The sequence below is a fragment of the Alosa alosa genome, chromosome 11 (assembly GCF_017589495.1).
Source record: "Alosa alosa isolate M-15738 ecotype Scorff River chromosome 11, AALO_Geno_1.1, whole genome shotgun sequence".
Classification (NCBI taxonomy): Eukaryota; Metazoa; Chordata; class Actinopteri; order Clupeiformes; family Clupeidae; genus Alosa; species Alosa alosa.
The window spans coordinates 29748348-29772821 of NC_063199.1; the positions used below are offsets into that span (position 1 = coordinate 29748348).

General features: G+C 42.7%; 2 protein-coding genes across 5 annotated transcripts in view; one reads left to right on the forward strand and one right to left on the reverse strand.

Annotated features, from left to right (window-relative positions):
- Positions 1 to 229: 229 nt before the first annotated feature.
- Positions 230 to 16545, reverse strand: accs (1-aminocyclopropane-1-carboxylate synthase homolog (Arabidopsis)(non-functional)). Its single transcript, XM_048256479.1, has 15 exons — positions 15360 to 16545; positions 13984 to 14630; positions 13723 to 13782; positions 13181 to 13251; positions 11994 to 12063; positions 11152 to 11218; positions 9001 to 9098; positions 8186 to 8263; positions 7953 to 8053; positions 7480 to 7569; positions 5490 to 5535; positions 4697 to 4838; positions 3337 to 3479; positions 2768 to 2921; positions 230 to 2021 (listed from the first exon to the last, which is right to left on the reverse strand). Exons 1-15 carry the CDS (start codon positions 16036 to 16038, stop codon positions 1633 to 1635), a joined length of 2835 nt encoding a protein of 944 aa, XP_048112436.1. The 5' UTR covers positions 16039 to 16545; the 3' UTR covers positions 230 to 1632.
- Positions 16546 to 17921: 1376 nt separating this feature from the next.
- Positions 17922 to 24474, forward strand: part of furinb (furin (paired basic amino acid cleaving enzyme) b) — an 87143-nt gene continuing 80590 nt past the window's right edge. The window contains exon 1 of one of the 4 annotated variants that reach the window (XM_048256480.1): positions 17922 to 18432. The gene's annotated coding sequence lies outside the window, so the exon portion shown is untranslated. The other 3 variants (XM_048256483.1, XM_048256481.1, XM_048256484.1) reach the window with 3 other exon arrangements.

Consider the following 24474-nt stretch of genomic DNA (forward strand, 5'->3'; position numbering starts at 1 on the left):
CTCTCTCTCTCTGCTACACACACACACACACACACACTCTCTCTGCTAAACAACACACACACACACACACAGACACCAGGTGGGGTCACTGCTCTTTCCCTTTGCAACACACACACTGCCATTCTGTCCTTTAGGGAGAGTATTCAGAAACTTTCTGTATGTTTTTGTGTTGCCTACATAGATATAGCCTGCATGGCCTTGCTTTTCTAGTTCACCAGTAACAGTCCTGCAGTATTCTGATGTTTATTTCACAGCTACGTCAGTACAGGAACTGCCCACCAAAGACCAATATGTGTCATCGTGAGGGTGGATAAAACAGTGGTAGGAGGTGAAACCCACCTGCTTACGTTTGGAGTCTCCACTACGTAGGCAGACCTGAAACCTGTCACTCTAAGCCCCCTCCACTCCCCCCACTTAAAAAAAAAACAACTTCCTGTTTCCTGCTTTTACAGCATACAATACAGAGTAGATAAACAGACCTCGAGTGAAACCAGCGAAAACATTAGTTCATCACAGATTATGACACAGCGCCTGTGCTTAACAACATATTTGTTGGTGCAAAGTTAATATCAACAATAGAATAAATATCCCAGCTGGTATATTAAACACCCAAGGATGGTTTTGAAGATCATTCTGGGTATTATTTGGAATCCAATTCCAAAGTTGTTCAACCAAAAAAAAAGCTATCTGCTTACAACATGGGGGTTCTCTTAACTTCCTATGTATAACTGTAGAGTTATGTCTGTTTGTATGTCTGGGTGTACTTCCATCCTAGTACACAAATAACACTGTGCTCTCCCTCTTTTTCTACAACTGGTGTGCTTTCCTATTGTAAAACTACAATATAAAAAATGGCCGCATTCCAAAAACTTTTATTTTCTTTTAATATTTTTTGGGGTAAAGACAATAAAAAATATTAAAAGAAAGGGGTAGGGGTAAAGAGAATAAAAGAAAATAAAAGTTTTTGGAGTGTGACCCTTTTTGATTTTGTACTTTCATCCTTAAATGACAGTAGAGCATATTCATGTTTTAATGGTAAAATTATAAGACCCTACTTAGACGAAGAATTTAAAGCTGTCACTTTCTGAAACATCAGAATGTGCTATTTATTGCAGATCCATTAGTGTGGTTGTAATATAATTACAAATGCTGATGTCAAAACGTACACACACACGTTGAAGGTGCCAGCCAGCAAATGTCCAACATTTGACATCTGCATAGAAAACATTCTTTTATAGTTTAGAAATCTATAAACAAAACTTAAGACATAACGATGACTGTAGTGACTGCCAAGTGGCAAGAAACGTTAAGAAAAGTTAACATTGGTAGAAATTGTAAATGAACTTAAAGAGAAAGAGACTTTAGACTGAAGGCCAAAATGAAGTTGGCAATTTCCCACCAGCCCCTTTCAGTTCTAAAATCAATGACATTTGTTTACATTTGTTTAAAAGTGGCTTCAGATTCTTTAACAAATCTGTTAACAAAGACAGAGAGTTGACAGCAAAGATTCTAGAACAGAGCTCTGTTCTAGAATCTTTGGTTGACAGACACCCTGTTTATACTGTAGTGCCGAGAGTTCTAGCAGTGGGCATGAGAAGCTTGCTGTGAGGACGTAGGGCCGCTGCTGTTGCTCTACTTCCTGGCTCTGTCCAGCAGATCTTTAAACACCTCAAACAGCTCTGGGTCCTCCCTGGCTGTCAGTTCCGGAGTGTTCTTCTCCAGCCAATCGGAGGAGCGGATCTGCTGCCGCAGCTCCCCGATGAGGCTGTCCAGTTTTACACCCGACTGAGAGGTCTGGCAGTCCAGCACCACGAGCTCCTCGCCATCCAGGGACAAAGTGTCAGTGGTGGTGGCCGAGCTGGGTTCCACTGCGGCTGTGGGTCCAGACGCCTCCCTCGTGGTGCTGCTGTCTTTGGCGTCTTTCTCATTCTTCATGCTGGTCTCTTGTTTCGCTTCCCCCAGGTTGTTAGGAGAGTGCAACTCCTTCAACCCCTCCAGGGCCTGTCTGATCCGCTGCATACCTGAAGGAAACACACACACACACACACACACACACACACTTCAGCATCACAAATCATGACATGCCATTTACAACATTCTTTACTTGAGAAGGGAGAGGGTCATGGAGAGGGGAGAGATGGTAAGGGGATTCTGAAAGCTCTGTGCACTCCACTCTACAATACACTCCCAGTTCTGCAGGGAAAATGGTTCATGTTTCAAAGGGAAAAGAACAAAAAAATAGAAGTTCGGCCTGAGTGCAAATAATTTTTTCACTTTCCAGGCAGAGAGAGAGAGAGAGGGGGGAGATAGCAAGAGAGAGAGGCATGTCACTGTAATCAGAGAATATTACTCAAAATTGAAAGAGAATGACTAAGTAAAGAGAACATGAGGCCAAAGACTGTGGCAAACAATCGAGGAGGGAAAGGCAGAGGGGGACTAGACTTATTGAACTGAGGAGCAAGAGAAAATAAAAAGAAAAGGGAGAGAAAGAGTGAGAGCAATAGCAAAAAGAGTGAGAGAAAAAGGAAGAAAGACCAAAAAAATGAAGAGTGAAAAACAGGGAGGCAGGCTGAAAAGTGACACAGAGAGGAATGAAAAAACGAAACTAGGTGAAAAAGATAGATAAACAGAAAGCTAAAAAGAACAAAAGAACAAAAGAAAAAAAAATAGATGTGGAATGAGAAAGAGAGAGACAGTGAAAAAAAAAAAAAACAAAGACTACAAGAAAAGAGAAATGGAAGTGTCGGAAAAAAAACACTCAACTGACCGAGTTGCAGTCGACTTTCCTCATCGCTGAAGACGATCCGGAACCATCCGGGGCTGGAGCAGGAGAAGGCCTGGCCACAGCTAAGTACGACACGATGCCTCAGGAACCTCCGCCACAGTTCCAGCTCTGCTGGGAAGGAGGCCTCACTCAGGAACTAACACACACACACACATAGACACAGGTTTACACATTTCCTCTGCGTACTGGTGTCCATTTCATTTAGTTATTTATTTCTAACAGACTTAGAAGCTTCTTTTTATTCTACAATGCATGCCGTCTTTAGACCATCTTTGTCAAATTGCCTTACATTTTAGCCCTTAAAGGAGAATTTGGCGATTTTTCACATAAATCTCCATTCACCGAGTACTGTCGGTACAAAAAAAAAACGAAAACAATCGGTTTTACCTAGCTTGCATTGTTGCAGCCAACAGATCTATGTGAAAAATGGCCGGCATTCCCCTTTAATCTCACTGTGAGATGAAAACGTTGCATATAGGAAGTGTTATGATGCCCATTTCAGATAAACCACCTCAGGAGTGTAGTGGCCCTGGGGTGGGTCTCTGTCTCACCTTACTGAAGTCGGCCCAGATGAAGAAGCCGACGGGCCGGTGGAGGTAGGGCACGTCCATTTTCCTCAGCTCCTCCGCCAGGAAGCCGTGAGCTGCCCGCAGCCGCTTCCTGCAGGTGGGCAGGAACTCGTCACTGATCCAGCCTGAGAGGAACACACACGGCACACGGCAGCTTTAGGAACATGTGCAATCTGCCAACACAAACCTGCCCTACAGACCTGCCAACCTGCAACTATATAGACTCCTTGTATCCTTTCAACAATAAAAACAAAAACAATGCTTGAACGTTCTATTTGGTTCCCAATCTACTTCCTCTGCATTAAGATAACATATGGAATATTAAAACGGAAGCCTTGTGGGGCCAACTATGATGCTGATAATGGAACTCTCTTGAAAAGATCTATACCTTATAAGGATCCCATCGATGACAACACCCGCACACATCTACCACAACCTGGTCATCCATAACAACAAACAACCCGCCACCACAACACAGTCATACCTCAACACCTCTACCAACCGATAAAAATCTCACCCACAAAGCTCACACCTACTATACCCATAGTTGATGCAAAATAAATGATCTGGTAAAAACAGAATGTACCGTACCATTCTCTTTATTACAGTTAAAACACAAAATAACCCATCACCCACTTCAGTACTGGTTTGGATTATGGCTTCTAGTCTTATCTCTCTTTGCCTGGCTTTTCTAAATCCTCCAACCCCCCTCCTACACCCTCTGTAGAAGGGGGGTTGTTTATCTATCTTAGTCATGTGTCCACCACATGCCTGCCGGAGGATATTTCCTCAATATTCCTAAACAAAGCTTTCCTTTACACAGTGATGTCCTTGAGTTCGTCCTAAGCAGAATACAAAAAAATCACTGTATCCTGTGTGATTTGGAAGGGAGATAAATTAGTCATAGGAAAGGGATGGATTTTTTGCATACAGTAAGGATTTAGATGGTATTAGAGCTGTGACTATTTTATTTGTTTTGCGTGTATCAGGTCTGTAACCCTTAGAATATTATTCATCGCTGTTTAGGGTGTACAAATATGCGTTGGTTTTGACCTCTAATGAGGACTGCAGACCAAGGCCGAAAGTCTGGCTGGTCGATAAGCATCCAATTCTGTGGAACTCTGTGAAATTAAGATTGTGGTACAGATGTTTCTGTCTGTCTTCTGATCTACATGAACCAAACCAAACCTGACTCACTGAATTTACAGTACCAGAGTTTCAGCTCCACCACTTTCCCCTGACCCACAGATGCACAGACTGTCACTGAAAATGTATTTCTGTACTGCAATTGCATTACTTTGGATGAAAGCATTTGCTACGGTAAATATATAAATGTATGTACCCTTGTCCTGTAGCAAACGGGCCACCTGGTGTTGGACGGGTCCTGGCACCCCATGGAAGCAGCCCAGCTGGTCCAGTGCCTCCACCAGGTCCCTGTTCTGGGAGTACAGTGTGCCAACGCGTATGCCAGCCATGGCAAAGTCCTGAACCACAAAAAAAAAATTAAAAAATAATTCACAGTCAAAGGCATTGTTATTGTACGCATCATGGTGAAATTACTGCCACCATTACTGTATTTTTTCTTTCTCTAGTTTATATTCTTTAAATATTCAATTGTTTATTCTTTAAATAAGCAATTGTTTAATTGTTTATTCTTTAAATAATCAATTGTTCAATTGTTAGCGACCACACACATGCAATGCACCTTGACGGGCACTGGCTAGCATAAAATATGTTACAGCAATGGGCTCTGTGCACGACTGTTAGTTTTAATATAGTATGCTATTGCTAGTTGAATAACATAGCTACATTTTTCTAACCTGTTCAGTAATATCAGTTAATTGATTAAGGTTAAGAACATTTTAAACCCTTTTCCCGTTTGCTGGGGGGAGTGGCACACAACATTTTCACAAAGTCGGTCTACATTACCGTGAGACAAGATCCCGAAGACAATGACTAGAAAAAAGCCATATTTGCCAATGTTTTAATGTAAACAGGAAGTTTATATGCCAGTACGAGCAAATTCAAAATGGAGTCGTGCATAGAGCCTATACACCTGACTGACAGACTGATCGACTCATTGCATGTATACACAGCAAAGAAGCGGACACCAGACCACGGCCCCAGAGACTCACCTTACTCAGCCCCCACAGCACATGGGTCCTCTGAGGATCTGGCAACCTGCAGACAGAAAGCACATTTTACGTTGCCAGATACATAAAACCATGGGCAGATCACCAGAGCTATGTCACCTAAAAAAAAAAATGTTGTTGGGTAATACCTGTTGCACTTGTATGAGGTTGAGGGGAGGAAGTAACTTTGTCTCAATGAGACGTGGTCTGGGAACCAAACGTTCATTTTCTCGTATTTGAAAAAAATGCCCAGATCCGTTTAGGCTATTGGGTGCCACGGATGTCTATTAAATGCGTCTGTGCATAGCTCATCATCGTCTTGCTTTCCCCCCTGTTCTGTGATTGGTTCCCTATCTCAGGCGAAAATTTGCTCCATGGTCTCCAGGCTGCCTTAGCAGCGTGAATCAAATTGTGCGCAAGGCAGCATGGGAACACCCAGGCTAGAGGCTGAGGGAAGGAAGTAACTTTGTAAGGATGAGGCGTGGTAGTATTTTTGTAGGAATGGCAGGTGGAAGTAACTTCTTACTATAAATGTGCTTTTCCAAAGTGGCACAATGCATTTCACACATGCATGTATTACATTTTAAAAAAATCCATAAATTACATAGTAGTTACTGTCTTACATTACTTATTACATTTGTTTTTTACTTGTAGAAATAGAACACAATGGTCATTTAGTGAATAAAAGGCTTTGTCAATATCCATTCAAGGATCCTTTCAACAGTTTTTGCCAATGTGTCAAATCTCAACATTCCAAAGAAGTGGAGAAAATAAGCTTCTTTAAATGTAACCGTTATTTATAATTTAGTACACACAAAATCAAAAATACAGTGAATGTCACTGTGTCTAGATACACACACACAAACAAACCTTCCCATGGCTTTTAGTTTATCGTATCTTTCATGACAACAGCCCTGACAGTGGCCTTGGTGTGCCTGGAATCCAGAGATCAGACCCTATTCATCACACTTTAAACACACACAAGCCCAGAACTTGAGCTCCGGCTAGCACACCACCATTTATGGCCGTGTTTCAGTCCTGAGCCTAAATCGGGACACTGCAGTGATGTGACACAGATGGGGAAGTAAGCCTACATCGAGACGGAAGATATGGAGATGTGAGAATAAAAATCTAGCTATGAGGATCTAATCGCCTGTTCTAAGAAGCATATGATCCGGTGGAGGCAAAACATTTTTTGTTTTGTTTTGCTGACTTTGCATGTGGACTGCTTCTGTTAAACAAAAGAAGACGCATCTTTGCGTCCCACTGAAAAGCAAAGTCTCCAGTAGGCTATACTTGCTAGTCACAAACAGGTTTTAGTAAAGCAAGGTTTAGTGGAATCCTTGTGTTCCATACACGGTCTCACGTGCTTGCAGATTCCTTCAAATGCGCTGGCTGTCAAAATGCCGCGCTTGTTTGAAGTTGCAGTGCTTGCTGTTAAAGTGAATGACAGATAGATAGATAGATAGATAGATACTTTATTGATCCCCAAGGAGAAACTCTACCAGTAGTCTATGCGCAGCTGCAAGATAATAAGAAACCACTGAAACCTCATGCTGCTGAGTTCAACGTGGCTTCCGCCAAATGAGCCGACTGGTTGTCAAAACAAAACACACACATCTCTGTGATGTAAGATGAGAGAGCTGATACAGTCAAAAATGAGAGAAGAACAGAGAACAGTGCCAATTATGCCCCCCCATTATATGTAGAGTATAGGCCAAGCACAACTATTGCTATGGGGATGGTGGTAAGGTATGTGTGTGTGTGTGTGTGTGTGTGTCAGTTACATCCGTTATTGGAAGTTGGAGAAGGAGGTGGTGTGTGTATCCATAACATCTGTTGGCTGCTGCTTTGTTATTGTCTGAGCAATTATTGCACCTGTTAAATTTGTGTCCTTCTGTAATACATATTCTGGACACAAATAAAGAAGTAAAATGTGTGTGTGTGTGTGTGTGTGTGTGTGTGTGTGTGTGGGGGGGGGCAGGGTTCTTGCCTGTCCAGACTGAGGACGCTGTGGAAGGTCACTGCCTCATCAAACACTGTCAGCATGTAGACCTCGTCCACAATGACGTGGAGCTCGTGTCTGAAGCAGGAGAGGGGATAGAAGAAAGTGATAAAAAAAAAAACAGTTCAGAATTTCAATCGAAGCTGATATTTCTGATCACAACAGATTGGCAAACACACCTTTTGTCTGGTGGTACCTTAGAGACTGTATAATAAAGATAACAATGCCAGTTATAACTGCAATAAAAATGCCAAGCAGTGTAAAACCTGTATGTTCTATATGTAGCCAATTAGAGTTTGCTGTGCACCAAGCACAAACTTACTCTCTTATATAAATCAGAGGAAGTTTACTTCATCTAGCAGAATTGATTTCCTTTCAAGGGGAAGTGAAATACTGCTGAGGAGTTTGAAAAAGATTGAGGCTTAAATTCACTAGGGGGGACTGAATTAATCGTGACTCACCTTTTAGCAAACTCCAGGAAGTCAGTCATCTCCTCCGAAGAGTACATTTCTCCCAGTGGATTATGGGGATTTACCAGTATGACCCCTCTAACATTCACACCCTAAACATGGTAGATTCCCAGGAGCAAAGGAAGAGAGTGTGAGTGTGTGTGTGTGCATGTGAATGTATGTGAGTGTATGTGTGTACATGTAAACATGGAGAGAGTGTGTGTATGTACATGCATGAAACATACCTCTTTCTTTGCTTTTAAAAGTGCAGATTCCAGAATATCAACACTCAAGTGAAATGGTCTGTTGGCTCTGCCACTCGGCTGCATAAACACACACAACCAAACACACACACACACACACAAATACACAGAGAGAAGGGGAAAGAGAGAGAAAGAAAGAAAGAGAGAAAAGAAAGAGAGAGAGAGAGAGAGAGAGAGAGAGAGAGAGGGAGATTTTCGTTCTGAGCAAATATATACACACAGGAAAATCCCTAAAATGTCTGAATGTAAACAGGTTATACTACTTCATACAAACTGTTGCTATTCTGTGTATCTCCAAAAATACTGTGAAACAGAAACATCACATACACAACATCTGTATATATTCATATAAATAAAACAAGTTTTGCTCATTCATAAAGCAAAGCTTTTTTCATGAAACATGCTGAGTAAACAATCTTAGGTCCACCACAGCACAAAATACACACAAAGAACAACCTGTTTGGTAGACCCATGCTGATGAATAAGGTATCTATATTTTTGTAGAGTATGGTTTTCCTGTAAAGTCTGACTATTTTCTGAAACTGGATAGAGAGAGAGAGAGAGAGAGAGAGAGAGAGAGAGAGAGAGAGACTGACGTGCACCCATCTTTTTCTACTTCACATTGTCGACTGACAATTAACCAAAGTGCACTTTTTATAAAACACAATTGAAAACTCAAAATCACCATTTTCATAAAAATCACAATTCTGCACCACATCATGCTTTTATAACATTATTTGATGTTGGTATGTGTGTAAATGTGTAGGTTGAGCATTAGCAGGGGAGTGGTGCTGTACCTGAGCGCTCAGGTGTGCATGAACGAGCCGCACGCTACTGTAGAGATGCACATCTTCAGTGATGCACCCGTAGAAAGGTGTGGGGATAAGAATCGCATCTGTGACAAACACACACACACACACACACATACAGATGTGAGATCACACTGAATGCATTCACACAAAAATACAGATATGCACACACAGAGATACACAACATCCATTATCAGGCACCGCTTCCAATCACACACACAGAGTGAGTATATAGATGGTATCTATGATTGGGTTTCAATTACAGCTTCAAGCAAAGCTCAAACCCACATTTTCAACAAGACAAAAAAAAACATGAATTGCGAAATATGGGTTTTATTTGATCACGATAGTCCTTCCAGATAATTGTGATAACGGATCTCCCAAAATGTGAAGGGAGCAACCAGTCCAAAGCAACTACTCTGCAGGAAAAATATCCTTATGATTTTTATTCAGTCATTCGAGCATTATTGTGTGGTGAGTGTTGCTTTTTTCAGGCTATGTTTTCAATGGTATTCCCTTGTCAGTCAATGGTGAAAGTAAATAACTGTGTAGAACTGTTTTGTTGTTGACTACGAGGCCACGGTGAAGTGTCACTTTGACTTCTAATAATAGGCACGTGCAGATGCATGTAGGCTATACTCTGCTAGTCACAAACAGGTTTTAGTAAAGCAAGGTTTAGTGGAATCCTTGTGTTCCATACACAGTCTCACGTGCTTGCAGATTCCTTCAAATGCGCTGGCTGTCAAAATGCCGCGCTTGTGTGAAGTTGCACTGCTTGCTGTTAAAGTGAATGACAGATAGATACTTTATTGATCCCCAAGGAGAAATTCAAGAGTCCCTCTCATTGGTTTAAAGGATGTTACGCCCAAAACACACCCATGCCTGATTAAGAACAGAAGAAGAATCTTTTTGAACAATGCGCCGGTCTCTGATCACAAAATCACGCCCTTCAACACCTTAAACTTTGCGTCTATGACCATGCGTTTCCAATTGCTATAATAGAGCCCTAAATTCTTTAGGCTATTTGGCAGCAATGAAGTATGACAACACTGGGAGAGCACAGCAGAATTATCATTATAAATGCTTGCACTTTTTTTACTGCTTGGTGTAGACTTTACCTCAAACCAACTACAAAAATAATTGTCCCTTCTTCAGATCCAACAAAACTTGCCATCTTTTGAATGTCATGTGACCTAAATGGATGACTCACATACAGTAAATGCAAAAACAAAAATGAGTTTTCATTTCACTTTTTTGAACAAAGTGCTAGCCTATTAGCCTGGAAACCAGACTCTCTGACTTCGCAGTACTGTAGGGAAAAGAAATCGACCGGAAGTACGTAGACAGGCCAAGGCCAGGCTACTAGCCTATATCGACACATCTGAAAAACTACATCATGCGAGCATCTAAACTTCTGCGATATTTCAGAGGTTCGAAATTCACATGTATCCATTACGTTTATTTCGCAATTTAGGTGTTGTGATTTCCAGTGTTAAATAATACACATATTCACACAGAAAGACACACACTCAAACATACAGAAACCAAATATACACATCGAGAGAATTGGAATTGAAACTTATGATTTTTATATTCATAAGTGGTTTATGTCCTGATGTTTCCTGTTATGTGTTCTTCCACATACGAGATGACTGTTGTTATTTCATTCTGTTCCTGTACTTTCCCTGCCTATATCTGTGTGTGATTATGTGTTTAGCAATAAAAGGGAATATTATGACTTTGCAGTGTTTCACTGTTCTGCATGGCTGGGTCACTAGCTATCTGCTCCAGACTGCCAGGTTGGCACAAATCAGTCTGATTCAGTGTGGTCCACGTAAGATGGGATGACCAACGCCATCTCCTGGCAGCCTGAAAGGATACTTAACCCTAACTATTTCCTTGGCTAGTAGTTAGAGCAGGTGGTGGATCTTTAGGTGAAGTCATGCTGTCTCTCCTACTGCACCTTTACAGTTGATTCTACTGGAAATGTGTGTCTGGAAGCGTGATATTATATGAGTATCAGAGATTACCTTCTGTGGTCTGGGGTCTGTGCGCTTTTGCAAAAACAGACATCACACGTGCATGCACGCACACACACACACACACACAAACACAGACAGAAAGACATATGCAGTTAACCTTCAGGGTCACAAAGCACGGCTGCAATGGCAGAGAAGAGCGAACCACAGCCATTCATCACCACCACCTGAGGCATAAAACACAAACACACACAAACACAAACACACACACATGCAGGTGTTGCATTAGTACAGGTGGAAGGCATATGTGAAATAACATCAGGGCACTGAAAAAGTAACCTTGTGTCCGGTGTCAAATCAACACACATACAACACAACCAAGAGGGCTTTCCAAAGCCATCACTGAACCATCACTCATGTGTCACGGTCAAGCTACATCTCAAAACCAATAGTGAGTGCCCACAACCGGTTAAAGTGTTACAGCACTTCAAGGACAATGGGCAGTCTATGCCAAAACTCATCCCTGGACTGCCATCAGTTAGACATATTTCTTAGGAAAGCAGGTGTGTGTGTGTGTGTGTGTGTGTGTGTGTGTGTGTGTGTGTGTGTGTGTGTGTGTGGTGTTAAAGAAAGTAGAACAGCTTGCCGAAATGTTTGATTAAAAGGAGCAATATCATCAGTTGCAAAATCACTAGTGGGTAAAAAATCAGACAGCCATTGAGTAATACAAATGATTCTCCAAATTAATGGAAATGAATGGCCGCAAAATTATCTGCCTGATGCTAATTAATCATGGCTTGATTGGTCATGCCTGATTAAAAGGCATTAGCAGTAGCTCGGATCTCCTCAGAGTGTACTCCAGTGATCTGTCTCTGGACCCCCGTTTCGGTTCCACTCTAATCACCACAGTTTTATCAGGCAGTACAGAGATGAGTAGACAAAAAGAGGAGTGAAGACAACACTGAGAGTGTAAAGGAGGGAAGGGAGGCTGTGGGGACTTACGTTCTCAGGCTTCAGGGGATTCACTGAGCGACAGTATTGCGTCAGGAAACGGGCTACTTCTCCACGGATGCTTCAAAAAGGGGAAAGAACAGTACGGTATTATAATCATTGTCTTAAACAGGGTTTCAGCTTTGAATGAGGAAATGGAGGGTTTCCTGTAAAGTCGGGTAATTTCTATAAAATGGGACATTTTTATCTCATCTCAGAAGAAGTCTAATCCTGAGATCAGCCCTGAAAATTATAAACTACATAATCTGCTTCTGTTTCCCAGGTTAAACACAGAGGGAAGTATTAATGTGTTATTCATTTCATTTAGCCCTTTAGCTCAGTTGAGTCTTTTCAATACACCTAGAAGTGCCATTTTAACAGTCCATTTGACAAATGGAATGGACTTTTCTTGACAAATGTTTAGTGATGACCTGACCTCGCATAATAATTAAGTACAGAAACAGACAGCGATTCACTCTGGCAATGAGTAATGATGCTCATTACCTATGCTCAAGGAACCGAACTGCACCAATCACATTGGTGTATCTGATATAGGCGTGCCAGAGGCGAGCTAAACAGATGACGACAGCGCTGCAACGTCGAAGCCCTGAATCAGTCAGTAAACATTGGTCGTGGTGTTATCCAATTGCGTGCAGTGATATTTTCAAATGCATGCTTGGTGCCACCCCTCGAGTTGGGCCAATTTCATTGCTCATAGCCAGACCCTTAAATCTTTCTAGATTTGGGTCTGGATTTCCAGGCTACTATGCTGGAGCACGTAGTCTATATGTATAATATTCAATGCTCAAGTCAGCACTCACTCATGCTCCCTCCACAACTAATGAAGAGTTATGGAAATATCAAATATTTATCAAGAGCAGTAATGTGAGTGCATCCTGTATCTGGATGACCATGTAGGAGATACACTGGGATATGGTTACCCTTTATCTTGTGAGCAAATTTGAAGTAAATGAGACAAGTATTTTTTAAGCTACTGAATATGAGTGGAGACACACACAGAGATGGATGGATGGACAGACAGAGACGGACAAACAGACCCGATTACAATACTGTAACAAAGTGAATACTTGAGAGCCTCATAGGTTAATTTAGATTCTCCACAGAACAAAGGGTTCCCAAAAACTTGAAACATTTCCCCGTGTCACAGAAGCAGTAACGCAACAGGAGAGCTTCCTTACAATGGGTGGCCTTTCCAGTCAGGATACTGCAGCAGGGAAGGCCCGAGGCGGATCATGTCAGGCTGGCTTAACTGTAACACACACAGAGGTGGGATTTAAACATGGGGTTTGGCTATTAACGCTACTGAATGTGTCTATCTGTATTTGGTGTGCTAACGGTGGGATAGTTTGGCGAACTACTTTCAATGATTGTATGATGTTAATTATGTCCATAATGTTTACTCTGTATACAGTTTCTGTAGGTTTTGAAATGTTAAATGTAAAGACTTTTTAAGACCATTATGAACTCAATTTAAGACATACATGAGTCCCAGTGTTTCTTTCAAAGTAACAAGCCAGGCAGGTTGAGTGTACAACGATAAATTCCAACTAAGCTGTTTGCGGACTACCAATTATCAGTTCACATAGGTCTCATTTGTAGTTTCATTACAGCATAAATCCCCCGGGAAACCATGTACTGTATGTACAGTCTTAATCTAAATAACTGGTGCTTTATAGCTACACACATGCCTAAAAAAGAACACACACACATGCCTACACACCCGTTGGTGAAGCAGGTCATAGCACAGTTTGTTCTCACTGGTACCCATGTTTATGATGCCCTGAAACAGAGATGCATAGTAAGTGAGAGCTGGAAGGACATGAACACGCATACACACACATACACACACACACACATACACACACACACACACACACACACACACAAACAAACAAACGCGCCCGCACACACACACACACCACATACCACACACCACACAGCCATGTTCAGATGAGAGGGTGGCCAGGAAGTAGGCACTTACATTGGGGTTTTCCTGACTGTATTTGTCTGCATGATACTGAGTGAAGCCTTCCTGCAGGATGCCCTGGTGCTGGCGGATGCGGTTGCCACGGCGAGAAAGGAAGATGCTGTGACCAGGGGCATCAGGTCCCCTAACTGAGCAGGATGCGGGAGTGGAGGAGACAGGGGCAGCAGGAGTAGAGAGACGCTCAAGGGGGGGAGGGGTGGATGCCTGAGAGGGGGTTGCCACAGTGGTGGAGCGACCCTCTGTTCGCCCCCCTGCAACCCCCGTCAGGGCCCCGGCAAAGAGTGAGAGGAGACGCAATTCGTGCTGGCGCTCCTGCTCGGCGCGACGCTCGTCCAGACGCTGCCGCCGCTCCTCGGCCTGTGCCTCCCGCTCCAGACGCGCCTCCTCCAGGGAGAGCAGGCGCTCCTCAGCCTCCCGCTGCCAGGTGAGGAAGCTCAGCAGAGCCTTGTCCACGGCACGACGGCTCCCACCGCCACCACACGTCCCCCGGCCCACACACCGACGCTTTCGCTGACGTGCAAAGCTTGGGCCTTTCTGGCCACCTTGATCATGTGATCTGGGCCTATCTTCACCCCCGCCGCCACCATCTCGCACAGACATGCCTGTGCCTGACGAACCGGCCATGTTCTGATCACTCATGCCTGCAGACGAGAGCCCCAAAAACACAGTAAAATAGCCTATAATAATATTATTATATTATAGAGTTGCTTGCAATATTGGACCAACTTGTAGGCCTATGTAAATCCAAACAGTTCTGCAACACTGCCTATGTAAGCTATGCCAGTTTGAATCATATGAATTCTGACACAATAAGCAAGGTGGTTCAGTGAGTAGGCCTATTGTGTAATATACTGTTGAAGTAGGTCTACTTTTTTTTAGCTAGGTGGTCCATGAGGCTTTTTTATTGGTTAAGTGGTCCTTGGTCAGGTCTGAAAAAGTTTGAGAAACACTGGTCTAGGGCCATCTCCCCTTGAATTCTGGTGAGAACCAAAGTCAGTCAGGGTCATTATTGCTGCCCAGCTACAAGTCAAAAACTGTTTTCAATATCCCTGAGTCCCTGACAAGAATTTCTAATCTGGTTGACAGTAAGCTGTTAAAATAACTGTACTAAGTGACATTTGACAGATGAAGTTTCACATAGCCTACTGTCTCTAAGAAAGTATTGTATCGCAGGCTAATGGATTTCCTACTCTCCTCCTTTCATTTTACAAAGAATAACTGATTCAATTAGCAAGTCCAATCAACAAAACCTTGCTCAAACCAAATTCAAAATACATATCTAGCTTACCTACCTGACGTGCAAACCATAGGGTGCAAACCTGTGATCTTAGAAGCCTAAATGGGTGATAATCCATTGAGCACGAGCTCACCTGAAGGGGACAGCCGCGCGTCAGTCGCACCTTCCGCTCTTCCCGCCTCCCCTGGGTCCTCAATGTCGGCTCCCAGTGATTTACTGTCAGCATCTGGCTCGTCACCTGACCCTATGTGATACAAAAGTTCCGCAGGGCCTCCTGAACTCAGAAGTCCGTCCTCAGAGTTGACGTCTTCGCTTTTGATCTCCAGCAAGTCACCAGGCTTAGGGGGGTGACTAAACAAATAAGAAGCTGATGTTGAAGATCCGAAGGCTGCTGTCGGCAGGCCGTGGAGGTACGTGTCTGCTGAGTAACCTGCTGCTGGCAAAAGCTGATGAGCCATGATGCCACCACCTCCTCCTGAAGAGTAGGACAAGGATGGTCGGTTCGTCAAGACACGGTCCATGACTTCATAGAACTTCCAGGTTCTTCCGCCCCTAATAGTTCTCTTTTGGTTTTCTTTAATGCGACGATATTCCAGTTTCATCTTTTTAATTTTCTCCCTGCATTGATCCCCCGTCCGGAAAATTCCTTTCCCGTGCAAAACCTCTGCAATACGATTGAATACGTGCTGGTTCCGCAGACAGCTCTCCAACTCAATCTGGACTGACTCGTCCGACCAAAGCTGCAACAACTCGGCCACCTCCGGGTCAGACCAGTTGCTCCCACGTTCATACTTTTTACCTCGAAAATCCATATCTATAATCGCAATCTGACAGGTTGTAGGCTACCTACCTAGTTGATTAGAGGACTGCCATACTTCCTTCTAACGCAATGTTTACGTTCTGGACGTGAATTTAACAGGCGGTTGCATCACACACTATTCCTTACTAAAATCAGCTAAATAGACAACTAAATAAAATGTTAAAACAGCTGATAACACATGTGTTAGACATTTCTCGGAAAAATTGGCACCCATGGTAACATAAACTATGTCTCCATATAGTAGCCTAACTAAACCGTTACAAATAGTGAGTTTAAACTAGGCTAACTCATTTCATCAGCAGACGCCTGACCGTCACCTGATGATCTGTGACACAGCTGTCTCTTCGAATCTTGACCCGGACCAGACCTGTCTAACTATTTAGGGTGAAAAAGAAATCACTGTGTTCATATTGAAATGTATAACGTGAAATCATAAACAGAGGTCGGAAGAATGGATATACTTCTACATCCGGGTTGACGGCACATGCGTGCTGCCGTTATTCCGGGATAACTTTGGTCCGTGCTAGCGTATTAGCTGAAAGCGGGCTTGCAAGTCTGCCTGTTTCTCGCATTGGTCTATCTGGCTGACTAAAAGACAGCTCAAACTTCAGTACAATTGCCCCCTCTAGCGACCAAACTGTAGGAGTCATTCTGTGCTGGTTAATTTGTATGAAGGGTCGATAGGCCTACAGCTGGAAACCCTGGTCTACCTATTGGGGAAACTAAATAGCCTAAACTAAAAAAAAAATCTGCTATAAATAGCCTCTGCTTATAGGCCTTTAGAGTGGAAGGGAAATTACTAATTACCAAACTACTAACTAAAGACCATTTTACACAAAATCACCACATTGATGCACTGTCCACATTGAGTGCACACTGTCCACTTTATAACTTGTTTAAAAATAAAAAAATCAAATGTCACATATTAAAAATCAAATTAAATGTCACATACAAATTGGGCCTATACAAGGGACCATAGCCTATGTTGAAATGTTTCCTCTTCTGACTCCAGTGACAGTGCAGTGTGTACATTACAGAACAAAAGGAACAAAAATGAAAAATGGAAAAAAACAAAAAAAATGTGCTGATGTGCATGTGTAAAGTGAATTGGTATTGTCATGTAACTTGGTCCAAGTAGGCTACAATCATACAAGCTATGATGTTATTTTAGTACTAGGCCTATATTATGTTATTAATTTTTTATTCTTTTTTCTTTATCATTATAGTATTAAAGCTTAGGTTATTATGCAGGCTAGGCTATATACAGGCGATTCCACTCACTGGATAGACAGTTCTGCAAAGCTGAAAGAAATCACCTCAGTTGAAGTCATGGATCCTATGAAATAATTTCACATTTTGTTAGCAGTCCTTAATATGTAGCTCTAAAAAGAATGATACATATTCAAATGTAAGACTTAACTCCAAACCATTCTTTTTGTTCTCTGTGTGAGTTCTTCCTGCTCTACTATTTTGCTATTTGTACTCTTTTATCCCCCTACACTGATGTCCTTTTTTATTAGAACTAATAGGTTTGACACATACAGTTTGACATGTTTAAAGAAGCACCCACTGGCCTGATGTGAAGTTGAGACATTTAAATAAATAAAAAATAAAAAACATCTGTTAATATATATGGCTACAAAGAGTAGGTCTATACAGTTGTCAGCATATTAGTCATCTTTAGTAGCAAGCATACTGTTATAATATTATATTATTATATTATACTATTATTATTCAATTAGATGCTTTCCCATCAAAATCCTCGAGATGGCAGCAATGATCAACTATTCGTGGGATTGAGTTTTGTTTTTTCCTTAACCTATGATTGCACTGTGACGTACTTCCTGGGATTTGCAGAGTGCAGACCATAATTACTACACATCGTGAGGGGGGACGTATCATTGGGGCTTGTCTGTAAACGTTAGGACCAGAAATTAGTTGAACAATTGAAACTCATGCTAGCCCCTTGCAGCAAAGGGGGGTCTGTAGTAACGAGTAAGTATGGGCCTGAATGACACAACTGTCGAAAGTTTGTCACAACCTCTATTAGTGATGTGAGCTGTTGTTGGAGTGTTGTAGGTGGTTGTTGTTGTTGGGGGTCCAGTGGATCCCCAGGAATGCATGCGAACTAGCGGTCTCATCCTCATCATCATTCCTAGCCTCACACGAACTGTCAAGTGAACGTTGGGAACCACACTGGAAGAGAGGCTGGAGCACCGTCTGAAATATGATAGCCTACATTTGCTGAAGATTCATTCTTCCGAGATATAACTGGACATGACATCCTTGTTACTGAACTGTCAACGCCTCTGCTCGTAGGGGAGCCCAGGGGCAGTCGCGACTCGTGTACAAGGAGGACAAACGTTCTCCGACGAGGAAAATCAAGGTAACTATAGAAATCGGGTATCAGCTAAAATGCCGTCTAGCTAGATCACATTTTAGATGCAGAATTGTCTGCAGTTAGTTGCACGCTAGATCAAGACCCCCTACTCGCGTTAAGGTATATTAGGCGACGGGGCTACTAGATCAAACTTTCTTTTGTCAGGAAGGTTAGCGTTAATGTAGGCTATTGTGCTCCTATACTGAGAACATCAACACTTTCTTACTTTGCAACTTCTTTGCTGGGGAGACAGAAATTAAGAAGAAGTAGAAGTATATGCGGAAGAGTTGGTGAGATCTAGGTTATGTGGTGTGTGGTAAACATTTACCGTTATTTTGGTCAGCTAGGTTTCAGAGGTTGCGTTTGTGTTTCAACTTTCTGGGTGTTAACAACAGCATGTTTGCTCACTGGCGTTTTGTTGAGCTGCGTTTTATGAGCAATCGCAAGATAGAAGACGCTGGTGTTAATTAATGTGTATTAGAGCATTGTCACCTGGCAATCTGTCTGTAGATGCACTGCCTTACTTAATCAGTTCACGTTTCTTCACGCGTTCTTGCCAAGGTGGCTCCTCTTTCAATCGGATCAAGTCTTACAAAGACGACAAGATTAGCCTAGTTAGTGCGCTCAACGCAGGATTCGTGTTATTTTCTCCCTGTGCGCGATTCATCTGCTCCATGCTTTGAGCTGTCACCGCCACGCGTCCCTGAGATGCCTCTCGGTCAACCGAGAAGAGAGCGCAGTGGCGGAGTGTAGAAAAGCTATTTCACGACCTTTGTTCGCCTGGGGTAAGTTTAAAAACCTCCGTTGCAGATAAATCAACTAAATATATCAGTGACTAGAGATGTTGGAAGTACAAAGTCTTAGATAAAATGTGTTAGAAGGCTAAAAAATGCCTCTGAATGTGTGTTTTGCATAATAACATGGACTGTGTGGTGTCTGCCCTAATTAAATAACTATGCTATGGGAATATAGTGAAGGGAATAGATAGAAGACGGTGTTGCATCTCTCTCTCTCTCTCTCTCTCTCTCTCTCTCTCTCTCTCTCGGAGCAAAGGACCTGGTCTGGTGGTCAGATTAAATGAGTCAGATGAGTCACTGTGGCACAGCACTATCCTTCTAATGTCATCAAAGGTCACGCTGCCCCAAGACGTGCTGTCTGGCTGCGGCCTGGGTGGCCAAGATTGCGCATTCCCTGGCGTGGCAAGGGAAGGTCTTCCTAGAGGGGTATCTCGTGTGCCCAGGTACGGGAACGCTTAAATTGGTGGGAAATTAGATTTCATTGTGACTGCTGAATTATTCACGGAGTCTAAATGTGATTCAGGAAATGCAATAACGGCTATATCGGAGGCAATACTGTTGGAACTCCAGGGCGCGCGAGCCTGCAAGTTTAGTTTGTTGAAATTAAGATGGATGGAGCTAAAGCATAGCTCGTCCACCCTGTTGAAGCTCGCACCCGCCATGTGCCAGGAAGCTCCACAGGGAAATCTCCTGATGAAGCACTCTTATTTGTTATCTCTAAGAGCTAACTACATTTAGCTAATGTTTTTTTTTTTTCAACGAGACTTCCTGGCACTGTCTGTGATAACAGATCATTTTCATTATCCCAGGCATTAGGAGAAGGGTATCTGTTGTTACCGTAAGCTATGGAAAAGTTACAGGCACATTCATGGCCTCCCTCCAGTTGTTCTCATTAGCACAGTAATAACGAGAGATTGTGCACACATCTATTACCCCACCACCCCCTTCGAACTTGGCACAAAGCCAATGAGCCATAGCTCAGATGAAGTCTGTAAGAGTCACGCCTGATGGCGAGATGGCATCCAGTAGGGAAAGAGAGAGCTTGAGAGAGAGAGAAAGCGAGAGAAAGTAAACACTGTAGACTGCTAGCCTCCTCATCCATCCACGCAGTCTCTGAAGTCTAGCAAGCCCCTCTATTCCAGCATTCTTCAGCTCCGCTCCAGCCAGTCTGTGTCCTCTCCAGCTAGCCTCTCAGCAGATGGCTGGGTCGCTGGCAAATAGGTTCTCCCTAGTGCATAAACTTACAAAGTCAAACTAGACATTTCGTGTACTCCCATATAATGTGATTTTTCTTAGTTTCATGGCTGTGATTACGTGTAGTTTGCTGCACCAGAACAGCCCCAAAGCTGTTTTGAAACAATGTCATTTGGTTCAGCCATGTACATTATCTATTTTATATATATATATATATATATATATATATATATATATATATATATATATATTACTAAATTACCATAAATGTAGTGATGATTTTGTGACAGCCTGGTATGTATTTAAAGACAACATGTAAAAGTGGGCAGCCGTGGCCCACTGGTTAGCACTATTTGTACTATTTGTACCTACTAAAATGTATTGTGTGCATAACCCCTCACTGTTTCTCCCTCGAAGGCCGCCGTTGAAGCAGGACAGGGGTGTCAGATTCATGTGGACCGGATTTGTTGGAATGAAACATCTTCGGGGCCATCATTGTCATGGTCATTCTCATAGTTATTATAATTTTTTTGCATCCTGTATCAGGCTGTTTTTTGGTGATTTTCTCCTTTACTACACCCACTAGGGTAGAGCAAACAAGGCATATAGGCTACATTTTTCCTTTTTATAAATTATTGTTTTGTTTCGTTTTGTTGCCATGACAGTATGATACTCTGGTAACACACTCAGGCGTTGATGCAAGTCACAAAAATGTCCTTATGTAGGTGTTATGTCACACAGTTTCTCATTGACTTTTTTTCAGTATCAAAGTGAAACTGCATAGAGTAGGACAGGGTATATGACTACACCAACATTATATAATTGTCAGTGCAAGGCAAAGCTACTTTCCACTCTTTCTCTTTTTCAACTGCAAACCACATTTTCCTTTGGTGCATCTTGCCTCCTGAGGATGATTTGTAGTGCTAGGTTTAATCAATTTATCATATCATAGAGATATTGCTTATTACACAGAGACGATGACATCTGGATGTCAGTATCTATTTAATTCATTTTCAAAATGTTCCCTTCCAAAATTTTCCCTAAACATTTGGGGGGGCCGTATGAAACCTGCAGGGTGGTCGGATTTGGTCCCGGGGGCCGAATCTTTAACACCCCTGGTGTAGGACATCACTTTAGGAATAATTTTTCAACTAACATGTTTACTTGGCGTAGTCAGTTCATCACATTCTTTAATAGATATGTGGAAGTGAAAGACTTTTGTATTATTTAATAGGGAGAGTAGCATGCATGTTGTCACATCAAGGGTTGAAAATGTATGAGATTTCATGATAATTCTCTGAAAATATTATAGTTTCATGGTATTTGTCTGTTTGTCTGTTTGTAAGTCAGAGGTTGCCAGATTTAAAACACAGATTTAGCCAGGAGGTGGGAAAAAGTTTTCATAGTGCAATTTGAAATGGTATGGGATGGTTCAGGATGGTGCTCTTAAAGCCCATTTGGCAGTTATTTCATGTCCATACCGATATTCAGCAAATTGTACACAGTATGATAATCATTCATGGACTTTAATTTCCATACCACAGTAGCGGTATATCACTGCAGCCCTAGCATCAGAGCGCTCACTCATACAATTTGAGTTGAGTGCCCTTGAACTTAGGGGTTAGATAATAATATATTCGTATTGGCCTCTCTCAGCATTCTCACACTGACTGGAGATGGCAGAAGGCAGACACTGAGATCGGTTCCCCTGAAGGCAACAACAAAAGGAGTCTTTTAGTTCAAGTCTGAATGGTGTCTGATGATGTGGAATCAGGTCGAGAAAAGATCAGAGAGCGCCAATCTTCTTGTGAGTAATTTTTTTTATCAGAGGGACAAAACAACGTATTCTGATAAACACATCTTCAGATTGGAATCGAGCCGGCCGAGCGTCAAAGCTGTGGAGTGTAATGGTTCTAACATATGTAATCACAATTCATTAAAAAGATTTCAATTGGGATTCCAGCAACCGTTAACAATCTCCCTTTGTACTTGGGGCGATGGCACTTGAATTAGGCCACCACTTTTCTCCATTTTAATTGGCACTTAAGATGGAAAATCGTATTATTCAGCTGTTGTTCAGACAAGGCTGAATGGGGAGATTGTAGTCAGAAAGCTTTCCCATGTCTGCGTAATTGCCACTTTAAATGGTAACTGCACTGATGTCTGATGCTTGAAAGTTACAAGACGAATTCAGGCAAACTCAGAAATGGCAGCCACATGCTTTTTGATCAGATGCTGCTTCATCTCGCCCCCCGTTGGAGTACATGACCCCGTACCCCCTGCTCTCCCATTTCCAAAAGTACGAAACTCCCGGTTGGCAGTGATGCCATCGACGTGCCCACTCAGTGCCCACCTGTACCTGCTCTGTGCCAGCTTTTTAATGAGGCCAGTGATGATGTGCAGGCCTGCAGTTCGCCACCTGCTTTCAGCAGCTGGTTAGAGAGAGACGTCCCACGATGCTTTTCAGGCTCCTTACTCAGACAGGCACCCCCATCACCCTCTGAGGCTTCCAAGGAAATTATTTAGATTGGCTCTTGATGCTGGGAGAGAGTTGCTCTCAAGGCAATTGATTATTTCATATTTTTGTCACAACAGAAATTGAATTGTGGCATTCGCCACCCGACCGCTTGGATGTCCGATAGCTTCCAGATGTTCAACATGCCATCCCTAGACAAATATAATGCGCTCCAGATTCATAGGCGCTTCGGTCGACGCATTTCCTGATTTGTAGTTCCAGGCTTTTGTATGTTGAATGTTCCAGGAGCACGCACGCTTTGCTGTGCGCAGACAATTCTGCTGACGTTTCACAGCGACTATTCTAAGCGAGGTGAATGGTTGTGAAGAAGCTGGCACTGCAAAATTTAAATTAGAGTGTTCGGAGACATTCCATTCCTCTTGTTCCCATGCAGAGCTTACGCTTTATCTGTCATGAGGATTTCCTTCCCAGCTTTGTGTTTCTCGTCCAGGGTTCCTTCTTCATCTCCTCCTCCATCTCCGTTGTCTGTCGTGCGGTAGACCAGAGGAAGAGCTCTTTTTGAAAAGTGAGTGTGGTAACTAGGCCTCCTTGTAGTTGAACCCCCTTGGTAATGAGCACAGCAGAGCTGAATGAGGCTGTATAATATGTGAGTCAGACAGATTGGCTAATGAGCTCACTTTACTCAATTTTGCTGCTCTGTGTGTGTGCAGCTGTGTCAACCAGGAGTGTGTCCCACCTCAAATGCTCACAGAGGGCTTGCTCATAATAGCCATCATGAGCACTCGTTTGATGAATGATTGTTAAGCATCACCTCACCATATGTTAAGTGCATTAGATGGCAGCAGGTAATTTGGAAAGATAGAGGGGAAGGGGGTGGGTGGGGGGGGGGTGGTGGTGGTGGTGGTGGTGGCAGGTTGTATTACTCAGGAACACTACGTATGTGCAGGATGTGGGGAAACGTGCACAAACTTGAGTTTTGGGAGGTGCAGCACAGCTGGAGTAGTGTTTTTTTGCCTCTCGGGAGTTGGGGCTGTGTGTGTGTGTGTGGGTGGGTGGGGGGTGTAGTTTTTGCTACATACTACTTGTGCTCAGAATAACAGTCTGTTTTGTGCATAAATGTTCACAAAATTGGAAATGCAGGAGATCATTTGTGCCAGCCAGCTGCTCAGACAATGGTTGTTTTGGATGTGGGTAACAGAGGGGTAAGTGCATCCAGAAAAGGCATAAATAGATGTGGCAGATGTAAACTTACATTTATTGAAGCAGTCACAACGACAGACGACTGCCAATTGGAAAAGAGAAACAGTTATTGCATTTTGGAAATTCCTTTTAGTGCAACAAAGAAGCCATCATTGAATTTGGAGAATTTCATTTAGCAAAGAACGAAGGTATTGATGTATTTCAGGTCTACAAATGGTGTAAAGCTCCAAGGTTCATTGTTTTGCATGTTGGTTGGCACAGCAGGCCAAGGTGGTGCTTGGCTAGGTTGAGATACAATGTGGGCCAGGCTTCCCACCGATAGTCTGGCTGGAGAGACGAGGTGTGTGTGTGTGTGTGTGTGCGCTCTTGTGCACGAATCAT